Below are 15,016 nucleotides of genomic sequence, written 5' to 3'. Positions count from 1 at the left end.
TATGCATATTATAATCAGTTGGGGTATCTAAAGTTAGCAACAGCAAAAGTAAAGGCGCGTCAAGGGTCATAGTTCAGCTGAGCTGATTATATGCACTCACTACCTCACCGTGCAGTTCTTAGTGTTTAGTGTGGTTGGACAAGTTTGTTTCAGTCAAAAAAGAAGGCCCTTACCCCTATGATTTAAATCCACTGCCCTATTAAATGCTTGCCAAGGTTCGAGGCGCTTTAACCAATAGCGTAAGGTCAGGACAGAACGTTTGATCAAACCGGCTTTTGTCGTCTGACAAGAAGGTCGAAGGACAACAAAAATGGCGCGGGATCAGCACATCAGCTCGGCGGAGAGACTGCTGTCCTACAGCGACGCCGTCTTCTCAATCATTACCACGATCATGGTGAGGGATGTCTTCATTGGTCCGTCTGTTAATAGCGTTATGGATTTAACGTGAAGTTTACACGTCATTCTTTACTGTACGTTTAACGTTACATGTATGCAAAAGGGTCATGAATTGAGGTCACGAAATATGGTCCCCTCGGTTTCAGCACTTTTGAAAGTCTCCGTGTTCTAATATAAATTAATGACCTGTATTGTATGTTTTCACTCCATTGGGCTATATACAGGTCATAAAAAATAGTCGTTTACAAATGAATGAAATGCATAAAAGCTAACACGAGTCCTAAATCTAGATTGTGGACACTTCTTCCTTCTTAGTACCGTTTGAAATTTAAGAATAGTTAGGTTTGCTGTACATGAATAGTTGTCGCATACAGACTAATAACAAAGAACTTGTGGTACGGGGAAAGATTTGTTGTGTTTTCTAAGTATACTTCAAGTAAACAACACACGAACTTCGTTATGAACGCCCCTTTTACCAAGGCCAAACCCTTTAGAAAAATGTCCCGTGTGCTTACGCGTGCGTAATGATTATAGCTTAAGGGGAACTTTCCGTTCAGTTTAGTTTATCTAGTTCGCCAGGATAAACATGTCACCTACTGGCTTTTTCAATGATTGCAGGGGAATGACCCTGACATAGAATAATATGATGCAACAAATGATATCATAATAAGGTCCACTTAAAAAATCTATCCTTTCAAAATAAGAAGAAACCGTAGATATCTAAGTAATCCAAGTAACTTAAGATATCTTTGTACAATATAAATGTGTGTTTGTCTGGAGGTGAAATTATAATAACATGAAGATAAAAAGTTGATGGACTTAAATGTAAAATTCAAATCTTATATGTACAAATTTACATATCATATGACATTTTGCTACCTGGACATACAGTTGTTTTGAATATTGATGAGGCAAGCGTAACCATTTCTAGATAGATTGTAGTACAGTGTACCTCACCGACGTAAATCCGGACGAATGATGATAATGATGATGTGGCTTCTTTAAGGTTTGCGTAATGATGTTCATCCGAGTGAGCAGGGTTTCCCTTCAAAAAGTGTCCATTCGTGATAATAAGACGTGTTTTCAACTGATGTTTCTTTACAGATTGTGCCACTTGGAGGCGAAACAGTGGAGGAAATAAAGAGTACAGAGGTATGTTATAAAATGTTATCTTATGAAATAACAGTATCATCGTCATTATAAAACAATATAGACAAAATGATGACTAGATACATGTAAAAAACTTAAAGATAGTAGCAAACATCTTTCATTAGAGGAGGCGTCGGTTGAGTGACCAAAGGTTTTACCGATTGACCAATTGTGTATGTTTGTCTTTTAAATCATACTTTCAATTCTTTAAATCTAATTGCATCATATTCAAAATATCAAATCATCATCACACAAATCAAATTTTGGTCGCTTTCTAGTGAAAATGTGGACTTACATTGCTAGTTCAGAAGTATATTGTATGTTTAAACCTACCTAAGAAAAAGTACCAGCGTTTGATACATTTTGTGTATTTACGTTGTGCATTGACTAGGTAATATGCGGTCTGGCAATCTTTTATGTGACCACCCCTTTCACTTGCAGCAGTAAGACCTGTTTAGTTAATACCCTATTTCACAAATACCTTTCAGTTATTGCCGTCAAGCGCGAAATCGTTGTCTACCCTAGGTCCCTTCCCCTGTATAAAATTATATATTCACACGCTGTTTAAATTTAAACTTTTGCTTTATTGTCACACATATTTCAGGTTGTTCTAAGCCATAAAACAGAACTAGTAAACTAAATAAAATGCAAGCAAAAACATGACGGCAACAAGTAAATGACCCTTTATCTATTTTGATTTTTAAATAATTGGAAAAGCCTCCAGCTATGTTATTAAGTGGGCGTCTGAGGCCAAAAAGATTGTGTAGATAAGATTTTTAGAGCAAGGTAGTTGAGGAATTGGTAGAAAGACTACTCACACGACCGGGTGCACACACACACACATACACACACACACACACACACACACACACACACACACACACACACACACACACACACACACACACACACACACACACACGTTTCTTTTAGTTTCTTCTACGTCTGATGACAACAGTTTTAACAAGTCCTCGGTTGAAAATGTAAAAACGTCTTCTATATTACGACCAGGATAATATTAGCTAGTTAGATAATTCGCTCTTTACTGAGTTAAACTTTCACTTTTTTCACTACTTTAGGACCTACTGGAGGGAGTGAAGTCCATATGGTTCAAGATCCTTGTATACGCCACGACGTTTGTGATAGTGGCTTCGACATGGAGTACTCACACATCGTAAGAAGATGCTTACCATACACCCCCTTATTACTTAAGCCGGCGTCACAAATAAGAAATTCAGCTCGGCCGACGTGTTGGCGAGCTTCAAATGTGCATTTTCGGCCGAAGTACGGCCGACGTCCTGTCGATTACGCGGGCTACGGGCGATTTTTAGAAATACAGGTTGATCCAAATATTGGCCTTTTACCAGCTTAGTCGACACTGACTTCGTCCATGTCCAAGAGATGGTACCATCTCATGGGGGATTTTTAGTTTTTAGTGTTCGACGGACGTCGCCCGAGATTTTCATTGGAAAATACGGTCGACGCTCGGGCGATTTTGAAATTCGGCGAGCTTCGGGCGATCTACAAAGTCGGCCGACGCTCGCATGAATTGTGACGCCGGCTTAAAGGCTGCAACCGCGAGCGACGAAAGATTTCACAGATTGCTCAGTGAATTTCATAGATAAATCACTTTTTTACGCTTTGTGTGTCTTCTTGTATTTGAAACCATAATATATCGCATTTTATTTCTATCATAAAATTAAGGGTCCCACAAATCCAATTTTGGTCGCTGTACGGTGGCTCAGCGATCACTGTCCAGTGGGAATAGGACCTACGCTTTCAGTTGTATTTCCGCGACTTGTTTTGTGGTATATCTTTTAAAGAGATGGTTTGACCTTCCTAAAACGTACCATTATTTTCAGTTTACTGGAGTGTATGCTACCGACAAATTACAATGATTGGTTGACTTATTATTTTCATTTTTCCATAGAGTCTATTGTATTGAATTATATTATATGTTTTATATATTACATTATTTTATGTTATACTACAGGTTGTTCGGATACATCGAAAAAGTCAACGAGTCAATCATACTTCTAAATCTGGTGATAACAACTAACCCAACTTGTTATTTCGATTTATTCATGGATAGTAAATGCATAACAAGTATATTATTGTGTAGCTACGCCAACTTAAACGATAAGACTACTGATTTAGCATTTTGTACAGAAATCCTACAAGTAATATTTCTACGGACTTCCGCGTTGTATGAAATATTTGTATGTGATATTCGTGATGATTCCTAAACATAGTGAAAATTTAATGCTTACGCCTTTGCTTACATGCACCATGTGTTTGAATGCCTTTAACATGTTCTTGTGATCTTTTCAGGGAGTTTTAATGGCGTCGACATTTCTACCATTTTCGGTATGTTTTTCTCATTTACCCCCTGTATCATTCCATTGCCATATTCTGTGGGCATGTCGACCTAGCCATGTGTTCAATTGATAGTTTCCTACATCAATCCTTATACGTTGAAATTAATTTTGAAATCAAAACCAGCTACAACCAAAGATTTTGCCTGTTTTGACTCAGTCCGGCAACATGAAAAGACTAACATGAAGCTTGCAAGTGATTTTTACCAATATGTAATCGGCATGCACATGTATACATAATATTCAGATAAGATGGGCTAAAATGATGAAAGCGTTTTTGATTTTTGTCTAGTTCTTGATGTTTGCGGAACATCCAACAGAGCCACTTGCGGTAGTGTTGTTCTGTGCCAGCATCGTTATAGCCGGGACTCTCATGGTAATTGTCATATCACAGTAGGCAGTAGGCCAATCACAAACCTCCATTCCTATTGGCCATACAGCCATTACGTCATAAGCATGGTTTAAATGAAGAGGAAAGACGGCCATTATTGATCGGCCAATATGCACGCTCGTAGGAATGATTTGATTTTAGCTTCTTAACGATGTCAATGTCAGTCTAAATTAATACTATGGCCATATTCTGTAGGCAGGCCGACAGAATGATAACGATAATAATCCGTTTCCTCTGGTGTTAACAGTAATATAACGACCAGTGACTCATAATTAGCTAATAAACCACAAAGTGAGCGAAGCGAGGTTACTTCGAATTCGTGGTCAAAGGCCACTGATTATGCATTATGTCATCAAATTATATAAAGAAAACACATCGAATGGTGTCGGGTCATTAATCCTTAATCAATAGTTTGATTCGCCTTGTAAATATGCAAAGACAACCAATCAATATATGCTAGCTCTCCAAAGTACCATTTTCAAGGGTTATCCATGAGTATATCTATCGTTAAAATCATTATTGTAATTCGATATCCCTATACGTCCGTATAGGCAGGTATAGCATGGCAAGCCTATAGTAGGCCAAATCTGCTGAACGAAGACGAAGCAAGATATGGTGAAATAGTGAGTATCAATCATACACAAAGTAACCATTACGCTGATATTTTGCTTTTATCACACAGTATTTACATTTCAATTAACTGTACATACTTCATTAGAAAATATTCAATTCTTGCTTTTAATTGTTATCGATCGTATATATTATACTTCATACACTGAATGGAATTAAAACATAACAACTGCACAGCAGTTAACATTTCGGAATGTTCATATACGGTTAATTCAAAAGCAAAATTATTCACCCATTTGCATGGTGTTGGACCAATGATATATTGTAAGCTATTCGAAAGTTTTTCTATTGACGGGTTTGATTTTTATTTCAGATATCTGTACTGTCTTTTTAGAAATCCAAATAATGTCGTTTTGATTTTAGATGTTCCTGTTAATTTCAGAAATCTAAACGATGTCGAACCATGCTGATGGTGCTTGGAAAGCCAGTTCTCGCCCTGGTTGCTGCCGGAATTGGTTGGATCAGAATTGAGGCTGTGAGTTCTATTATATGCATGTTGTAGCACTCATTTTCATTGGATAATAGCATTGCCTAGAATAGGTTAACGTAAAATCGTTTAGATGGATAGTTTGCGACAATGGAAATAAGAAAAGATACAAAATATTTTGAACAATGTTAACGTTTGCAGCAGACTATAGAATAAAAGAAGAAAGCACTAATTCCCCTATTATCAATAAAAAAAGTAAGAACTTACTATTGTATAGAAATAATTTGGTACATCAACTTGAAGATAGGCAAATAAGACCAAAAAAACCCGTAAATTACGGCAATGTTCTATCTAAAAGTGTTTTTTGAATATTGTTCTCTGTACGTGGCGCTGTTAGAAGAAGTTATGAAAAACCTGAGGGCAGTGCCACGTCGTCCTTGTCTGTCCAAAAGCAAAGTTAGAAAAGATAGAAAAAAGTGGCTTTACATTTGAGATTTTTGTTATACAAATCATATTTTAGAAGCCGGAACAATTACTTAGCTGGAATATTTCCTACTTTTCGTTAATATTTTGTTTGTTTCACATGTTGTTTCTGATGATCGTCTGTAGGCCTGGGCTCTACTGGTGATGGTTCTACTGGAGCCTCTTCTGCGCCAGGTCATCATATCACTCTACTACTTCGGGAAAGGTGTGATCTTTGCATTATGATGTACTTCATACAATCATTTACACATCAGTCCCTTCTGTATCTGTTATATGACTATCAATTCAAATGTGTGTAGAATATCTAGTACGTTATAGAAAAGGTGTTACACACAATTCGTACTAGTCACAGGCTAGTTGGGCAGCCATGGGTGTGCATTCTCTGCAAAATAAATAAGTTTTAAAAAATCAGATAGTCTTTCATTAATAGTTGTTTCTAATGCATTTTAGGCGGACAAAAAGAGAACGGAAAAAATAGGAAGCCCGACAAAAAAGACTAAAAAGAAATAAAGCCGAACCTCTGCTTGTCCATGTCGTGTTCAACATCCGTGATTGTATGTTGCAATGATACGCTAGATATAAAAAAAAAAAGATAAACATTTAACTATTCAATTTTGTTCTCCAAAGGAGACGGAGATACCGGATGTAAAGTTCTGCTGCCCTCACGTCTTCTCGTGGAAACGACTGACACACTTAGAACCAGGGGTATATTTATTCATTTCATTCACATGCATTTTACGAATATCAGGGGCAATTGTTTTTATAGCACCTTCTTCTCAAAACATAAACACAAAACAATACTAAAACAATATACATACATAAATACAAAATATATGAACGAAAGTGAATGTAAATAAACATTATGTTTACAGCTCTTCAATGCTCAGAAGATCATATGTTGAAAAACTGACATAGTGTTTCCCAGGAAGTAGAGTTTTTTTGCATTACCTCTGATTTCCAGAAATGCCTACAATGACTACGAAATATGTTAATAATAATTGCTCATTTGAATTTTCAGTCTACAGTGACGGCGTCTATGCGATCATAGCCACACTCATCATCTTGGACATATGGTAAATATTGCCAACATTCATAACATATGTTTCATTATTTTTATTCACTTTCATCAACTTCATATAATAACTCAATCTTAATGATAGAGAAATGATTGCGTGTAATGTTTAAATGACCCGCTGAGTTGTAGCCCTATCAAAATTTATTTTCATTTATTTCCAAAATTAAATATTGGGAATTTCATAAAGCAAGATAAAGATTAAATGTTGATTTTACTCATAACAAGTGTGGAGAACGTCCCGTCACAAGAAGATGACATCGCAAAGCATGGTGACCTCATCACAGCCCTGAAACACGACCAACACGTCTTTATGTCATATGCCGGCACTTTCATCACCATTTGTAAGTGAAAAATGATATATCTTTAATCATGAATCTCAGCAAAGTTCTATGTGGTCAGAGAAAGTTTTAGACTGACAGTTATTGTCAGATTTGAAAAAAAATGTTGCTGCCGCTTATAATGGTGATTCTATTGCTCAACATGATCGTGTCATAAAACACATCCCAGCTTGTACAACATCTATAAGAAACTATTCTACTTACGTTGCAAAATACCTGAAAATCTAGTACAGCAGGAAGTTATACTAATCCAGTCTGGAATTTCTTAAATCAAGTCACTGCCTTATGCCCCGTGCTGTAGTCATAATGTGTGTGCTATAACTTGACATGAATGACTTATGTCAAATGCAAAAAACAAGGTGACGTTTTGCCCTTGTTAGGTATGCTGTGGTATCTCCACCACTCGATTTTCTACGTAAGTGTTATATTTTACCACATTTACCTGCTAGAGGCAATTTACATATAATCGATGTTAGGACTAGATTTAACTTTGATCCATAACAAATTATAAGATTAGCCCAAAAAAGAAATGTCGGACGACTACAAGCCACGTGCTGCAGAGCTTCAAATTGAAGGAAATTTCCGAGTTGTGTTCAATACAATGTCAAAATATTGATATTCTACAAAAGCAACCCTACACAGGTAGTCTTAACAACAGCCATAAAAACTGCTTTGGTTCTTTTGAATGTGAATATAATAAACAAACTGCATGTGTATTCTAGTGAATAGTTTCATCAAGTTGGTAGGTCACTGAATAAAAAGTATCTTATTAATGAGATCCTTCCCCATCTTACAGCGCATCTTCGCTGAGAACCCCCTTCTCGCATTTTTCAACAAGTTGGTCAGTAAAATCCTGATTCTCAATATTCCTTTGGACACATTTGACACAATGTATATTTGAGATCCGTTCCATTATAATTTATAGCTTGTATTAGTTTGTATAGATGGTATAACAGCTCCATGTTTGTCATCTACAGGCCCTTATGTTTGCTGGACTACTTCCGATCGTGTTTAAGATTACCGGAGAATTCGGAAAAGAGGTATGCTGCATAGATCAACTTGTAACTGAGATATTCTTTACAAGTCAATTGTTGTTAAGTCAATGGGACAATTCAAGCGTGCATTACAAGTTGTGTTCCATTAATACATTAGCAATTGAAATTAATACATTAGCAATTGAAATGGCATACTAGTATGTAAGGATAAAAAAATTGAATACAATTTTAGTGATAAACACATTACATATAAACAATACCAATGAATGCGGAGACGCATCAGAAAAATAAGATACTATTTCCTTGGTACTAAAAGGCCTAACTGGTCCTGCCCTTGGTACTAAAATGCCTATCCTGTCCTGTCCTTTGTACTAAAGGCCTGACTGGAACTGTCCTTGGTACTTAACGACCTAACTGGTCCTGCCCTTGGTACTAAACCGCCTAACTCATCCTGTCCTTGGTACTAAATGACCTATCTGGTCCTATCCTTGGTACTAAACGACATAACTGGTCCTGTTCTTGGTACTAAACGACCTAACTGGTCCTGTTCTTGGTACTAAACGACCTAACTGGTCCTGTTCTTGGTACTAAACGGCCTAACTGGTCCTGTTCTTGGTACTAAACGGCCTAACTGGTCCTGTTCTTGGTTCTAAAAGGCCTATCTTGTCCTGCCCTTGGTACTAAATGGCCTAACTGGCCCTGTCCTTGGTACTAAAATGTACATCCGATGCTGGTTTTAGTAATAAAAGGTCGTAATGTACAGTTATCTCTCGTTGTCTTATCCACAGGTGTCAGCAGGTGACGCTGCCATAGCTGTACAGCTGAACGCCGGCACGGTGCTGTTTTCTAGCATCTGGCACCTGGTCATGTGGATCATCGTCATGAAAAACAAGTAAGATTTCCGTTTAATTTGAAGTTTACCTTACATCACGAGCGAACAACATGGGTGGTATATTCATGACTTGCTCGTTCTTAATGTGTAAAAGATAAAGATGAAGAAGGAAATATATTTCAAAGATAAACTTCTATGATTCATTCCGAATACACGTCGCAATACTCACACATGTGAACAACAAACGCTTTAAGTGTATGAGTTATACTTCAAGGTCATGTAACATTGCCTCTTTCTTTTCGAAGGTCGAAGTTGCTTCACCGGCGTTTCGATGATGACGATGAAGACAAATACATGAACACGTTCATGATTATCAGGTTGTGTGTGTACCCCACCATCAGGTGAGCATCTTCTGTATAAAGCATTTTCCGTTACTAATGTTACATTTTCCGGTACTTTGCAAGACGCATGCTAGACGCCAATGAGGAAAGGCAATAAGCCACATCATAGCTGTAAGTGCGCATGTAGAGTATGATGCATTGGGAAGTAAGGTCAAAGTTTACGGTCCCTTATTTGTAGACAGTCCTTTGTCCAGACGTGTTGGCCACGTGGATATTATTTTCGTCTTTGGGGCTTTAATCTCTGACCTTACGGTTACCTACACTCCCTTATACTGTAAGGTGTCGTATATTTGCCTTTACGTCTATCCCGGTTAGAATCTACATACCAGACGTAATGCTAATGCGATTGAAAAGTATTTGATAGTACAAGATTATCACTGCATTGCGGAACGGTGTAGCTGTATTTTAGATAATGAATTAGGTTGTGGAAACTTTTTACATTTTTATTATTATTTTCTAGTCTCCTGTTGTTTCTTTTGTGCTTTGTTCCAACCTGGAAGTTCGACTCAGAAGTCATCAACTGGGTATGTATTTCTAAGTAGCATTTATTACTACCATTCTGTGATTTTTTTTTAATTTTCTAAAATTCTAAAATTTTAAAAAACTTTGTTCAGAAAATACATAAATACATTTCTTCTACATGAATACATACATACATACATACATGAATACATACATAGAAATTATTCTGTGATGTGGTCTTGACACAAGATGATCATATTTGGGGACAGCATGCTGTCGTCTTGTCCTGATGTAATAAAGTAATTGGTACAAGTAATCTAATAGCTATAGTCATTCTTCATTTGCTATTTTCTGTATCAATGATTTCATCATTTTATAATAAGGGGAAAGATTGCTTCAAAATTAAATTTCACTTGAAGAAAATTATGTCTTAAAGTTTTACTATTTGCTATCGCAGGTGCAAATTTCCACTCCGGGTGTGTTCATCATCATCAAGATTGTCCGCAACTGTGTGCAGGTAAGGCTACCTTATGTATGGTGGTAGTGAGGCGTCCGTAGACTTCACTTCTCGTAAGGATCGCAAGGTGGCCCTGCATGAAACTGTAAAGCACCTATCTCTATGGACCCGCGGCACGTACGTTGACGGCGTCGCTGCGACTTATAAACTAGATGTGTGATACCCTTGACTTTATAATAGGAATTTCATGCAAAACGTACAAGTATGACTAAAAAGACAACAGAACAAACGAAGCGTGAAAAGATTCGTTTTCTATCGATGAAGTTCGTTGAGTGCTCTGTCAAATCGCTCGTCGAGGCGTGGTCGCCAACGTGCCGCGGGTCCAGTGGATTGGGGCTTAACACTGGCCATCAAGTACATCGTATAGGCTTTTGCTCAATATATTTCTTTACTACGTATACGTTCTGTTGATACAAAACATATGATATTGAAGTAAATTACTTATTTCAGAGGCGAGAGGACAAAAAACGACCCTCAGAGAAAGAAGAAGAAGACCCTGAGATGTCTTACCTTCCTGCGAATAAATACAACTCAAAAGCGAGTAACAGGGTTCACGAGAACGACATCACAGCCGTGTGACCTTTTTGCATTCCTCTTGCGATACAGTTATAAAGAAATGGATACACAAGGAAAAAAGTTGCACAGTTTTCTTTGTTTTGTTTTTTTACATAAAAAATTTGGTGGAAGTGGGAAAATTGTTATATCAATTCGTGATAATAAGTATTCTATTGTATCTTTCGATTTATCAATTTCTTATGTATAAAGCACACTAAAAGAAGCACACACAGTATTTGATAGAGAGTAAAGAAACTTTTTATGAATACAAAGGAATGCGGCAAAAGTCTTTTCCTGGTGATTTGTATGTATAGAGAGAGACTAGAAAAAATGTGCGCAGTCTGACTGGGCATTCCATATGTTCTAAATCTAGCTTACCTTGGTCCTATTTTATTATGTTATTATGTTATTATCATTGTGTTTGTGACAGTACTACTGAGTGTGTTGATGTTTTGTGTTTGATTTATAATTTGCAAACTAACAATAATCATTATCTATTGTCATCATAGTTATCATAGCGCTGATTACATCATTCTTGTTTGGGTGTATGTTATGGTTGCTTGACTTTATTGAAGATATTCCTGTTTGGACGTATCAAAGAATCTTTCTTATAATTTATTTTATATTTAAGGTGTAAACGAAAACATGCATAGTCTGGCTCATTTTCTTTGTTTTCCATTAATCAGTTATTTTTTTGTTTATGATATCTAAACGAGATGAAATGAAATAGTCAACTGCGGAAAAATATGATCATAAAGTTCCCATGATGGGTACAAGCTTAAACTTTTCAGTCAAAGGTGAACAAACATTTGTCATCACAGTCCAGAACAGTAACCCAAAATATGTGAGTGGCTCTTATGAGCCTTGTTTTGTGGTAAAATTGAAGTAAAAGAAAAAGACAATAAAGACTAGTGATATACCCATTACATAATCGGGCACATTGGACACAAGCCAAACCAATTCTCCAAGTATCCTATTACACCACTTCCGCCTTGCCACTTTGCAATATTCACGAAATTGCGAGGTCACCCCAAGACAAACACAAACAAACAAACACTGATTACACCGATTACAAAACCTCCGTAGTCATGGAGGTCGTTAATTGCTTTGAAAATATAGAGATACAAGTGCTATTTTGTCACCTCAGACCATATCAAAACGTCACCATATTGTTTTTTACGCCATTTCTTTTCTTCGCATATACTACGCGGTTTTTCAACGTCTACTAGATGCACAAAGTATTTATTGGTCTTGTCCTGCGGTGAATTTGAGACCAGATATTCTTAATTGCGTTGTAAATATAGAGTTACTAGTGTTATTTTGTCACCTCAGACCATATCAAAACGTCACCGTATTGTGTTTTGCGCCATTTCTTTTTTTCGCATACATTACGCGGTTTTCCAACGTCTACTAGATGCACAAAGAATCTATTGGTCTTGTCGCCTGCAGTGAACTTGAGACCAGATATTCTCACACCGTGGACTGTGATTTCGGCGTCGTACCAAACGACCTGGCGTGGTTCCTCCAGCACTAGCGTCATCACCCGCTGAAGGAGCCGCTGATCGTCTCGGGGAAGCCACGGGTTCTCATGGATAACCTCCGCCACCTTACCGATGTTTATACACAGCTTACAATGGACCACCTTGCCCTGAAAGTAAAATATTAACATACCGTTATATGCATTCAATTATGATACAGCTGTAAGATGCGGATACGAGTTGTCCTCTTTCAAAGTCTGTAACAAAAAAAGCCCGCTCCTAGCTATTGGTAACCCGAACTTATATTAGGTCTTATCGAGACCATGACCAAATATAGCATGTGACCATAAAATCGTTGGGCACAACAAACAGAAGTTCTAGTGAAGTACCTTAAAATTCCGCTAGGAGGCTAATCATCAAAGCTTTCCTTTGTTTTTGCCGATATATACCAACGTACCATCATAATAAAGATCCATCCAAAACTTCTGGTCAGTCATGCTGTTCACACATAAACATGCACAAGGATGCACAAACACATAGATCCGAAAGCATGACTTCTTGGAAAAGCATTTCTTTGTGTAAATAAGGCACACACCTAGCTTAGGTAGGTCTATTTCAAGTTCATAGTCAAGAATTCAGGCGGAACATGTTAGCCCGAGGTATCTGGACTTTGTGCCATGACTGTGCATTATTCTGCAGTAAAACTATGCAGCGAACAAAAGGGCCTGAATACCGCTTGTGTTTAGCAAACCGTCATTTTACGAGCCAGACGTTACAAATTATGTAACGTTACAACTTACCAGTGTATATCCTGTCACCCAACACTGTTCTTTCTTGTCGCCTGGCGGTTCTTCTAGACTCGTGGGTTGGTCGAAGTTGGTTGACTCTGCTACGCTAGAGATAGCCGAGCCTGGCCGTTGGTACAACTTCCCAATAAACCACTCTTTCTCTTGTTCGATCCGTCTGGTGACCTGTGCCTGTAGATGCGCCGCTCTTGCCTCTACCCAGACCCCGAGGTGTTTTTTCTCTAGATCACTGATTTCCTGGCCATGTTTAGTCGCCAGCTTTCTGCGATTTTCTCGAACAAAAGAGGAAAAGTTCGACCTGACCTCGTCAGCGACTGCTAGAACAGAAGTTGCCGTGTGCGTCCTGTGTAGATCTTTACAGTTCATGCATATCAGACACTCGCACACTTCACAGTATAGCTTGAGTCGCGCGTTATGCAAGGGACATCGGTGTAAGATTTCTTCCAAGTGGGGATACAGTGTCTTCAAGGCTTCGCGGAAGTGATAGTACGTCTTCTTACCCTTCGTGGCGACGATGTCCAACAGCGTTCTCGCCCTTTCTTGATGCGTCGCCTTTCCCTGTATTTCTTCTCGCTCTTCCTCGGTGATATCGCTGTGCTGGTAGAGGTGGTCTAATATAGGTTCGGTTGAACGGATATCCTTGATAAGTAATCGCCTGTTGAGCTTGAGTAAGTTCCGTGGGTCGCCTGTGTCCTCGCCAGCCATGTTTTCCTATTCTGTAAAATACTAGAAATGACGTTCATGTGACGGTTGATAATGCGATCGTACAAACTAGAGAGCCCAAGTTCGTCCGTAGAAGTGAACTAACGCCCCAGTTTACTCATAAATTACAGTGGGAGCTTCTGTACGCCCCCCGTGTATTTATTTAGGCAAGTCCCATTTTAAATAAATTGTCTCTCGATCAATGACGTCATTTGATTCTGTGACTTTAAATACTAAGCTCTTTCTGCAAATGATGAGTACTGTGATCAAAGTACCTTTAAAAAACGTATAGCTACATAACTTACTACTATAAGAACAGAATAGTTAATAGTATGCACTTACCATACGAGCAAACGATACAATCGACCATTCCCTTTTTGTTGTGCATGTCACGCCTGAGGATGTGTTGCGTGGTGACAAAGTTCATATGCATGCCATGGGTTAAAGATCACCAGTTGTATCATGGTTCATTTACCTGAAAATACCCACCATTCCTGCTGTAGTATTGACCCCTTTACGACCAACGAACACAGTAAGAGTACCGTGACAGTAACATCGAATGTTGAGTCATCAGCGACTTGTTCAGTCGCTGTTTGTTATCTGAACAGAACAGAAACGAAGCAACCGACTCTGTTCTGATCAATCAGGAAAGACTTACAGAAATACGGGACACAGGCTTCATGTGAACAGAGTCGACGTCAACACACGCAACAATAGATCCTGTGGCTTTAACCTCATGTAACCTTGTCCTGTACCTGTGCCACTGAGTATTGGGTGAAAAGTTCAACGACTGGAAAGACTGGATTTCAGAGCAGGGTGAATCTTTCTGAGATTGCGTTGCATCGGCAATGAGACTTAATTTGCGGTTGATGCAGGCATGGCCACACTCTATTACTCGACCTAAAACACGTACCTTCCGCCAAATGATAATTGTCTCAGTATTGTTCTGTTAATCTCGGTCACAGCTATGAAATTTGCTATTTATTTACTACAGACAGGCAATT

The 15,016-nt window shown here is 38.2% G+C and overlaps 2 protein-coding genes across 3 annotated transcripts; one reads left to right on the top strand and one right to left on the bottom strand.

The window, feature by feature from the left end:
* Positions 1-86: 86 nt before the first annotated feature.
* LOC136448711 (endosomal/lysosomal proton channel TMEM175-like) lies at positions 87-11,294 on the top strand. Its single transcript, XM_066448347.1, has 20 exons — positions 87-394; positions 1,501-1,548; positions 2,625-2,719; positions 3,539-3,590; positions 3,877-3,912; positions 4,213-4,296; positions 4,863-4,934; positions 5,324-5,416; positions 5,978-6,056; positions 6,479-6,556; positions 6,870-6,924; positions 7,152-7,267; positions 7,645-7,679; positions 8,061-8,105; positions 8,242-8,304; positions 9,048-9,151; positions 9,397-9,492; positions 9,953-10,016; positions 10,412-10,471; positions 10,922-11,294. The coding sequence occupies exons 1-20, from the start codon at positions 311-313 to the stop codon at positions 11,048-11,050; spliced, it is 1,488 nt and encodes a 495-aa protein (XP_066304444.1). The 5' UTR covers positions 87-310; the 3' UTR covers positions 11,051-11,294.
* Positions 11,295-11,336: 42 nt separating this feature from the next.
* Positions 11,337-14,574, bottom strand: LOC136449021 (uncharacterized). Of its 2 annotated transcripts, XM_066448789.1 has the most exons (3): positions 14,355-14,574; positions 13,305-14,036; positions 11,337-12,674 (listed from the first exon to the last, which is right to left on the bottom strand). In XM_066448789.1, the coding sequence occupies exons 2-3, from the start codon at positions 14,013-14,015 to the stop codon at positions 12,342-12,344; spliced, it is 1,044 nt and encodes a 347-aa protein (XP_066304886.1). In that variant the 5' UTR covers positions 14,016-14,036; positions 14,355-14,574; the 3' UTR covers positions 11,337-12,341. The 2 variants fall into 2 exon arrangements, with proteins under 2 accessions (XP_066304886.1, XP_066304885.1); XM_066448788.1 differs by lacking the exon at positions 14,355-14,574 and having other exon boundaries at positions 13,305-14,146.
* Positions 14,575-15,016: the final 442 nt, after the last annotated feature.

The sequence above is a fragment of the Branchiostoma lanceolatum genome, chromosome 14 (assembly GCF_035083965.1).
Source record: "Branchiostoma lanceolatum isolate klBraLanc5 chromosome 14, klBraLanc5.hap2, whole genome shotgun sequence".
Lineage (NCBI taxonomy): Eukaryota > Metazoa > Chordata > Leptocardii > Amphioxiformes > Branchiostomatidae > Branchiostoma > Branchiostoma lanceolatum.
Note: the sequence above shows the minus strand (reverse complement) of the source record. Positions and strands in the feature narration are given on the sequence as shown.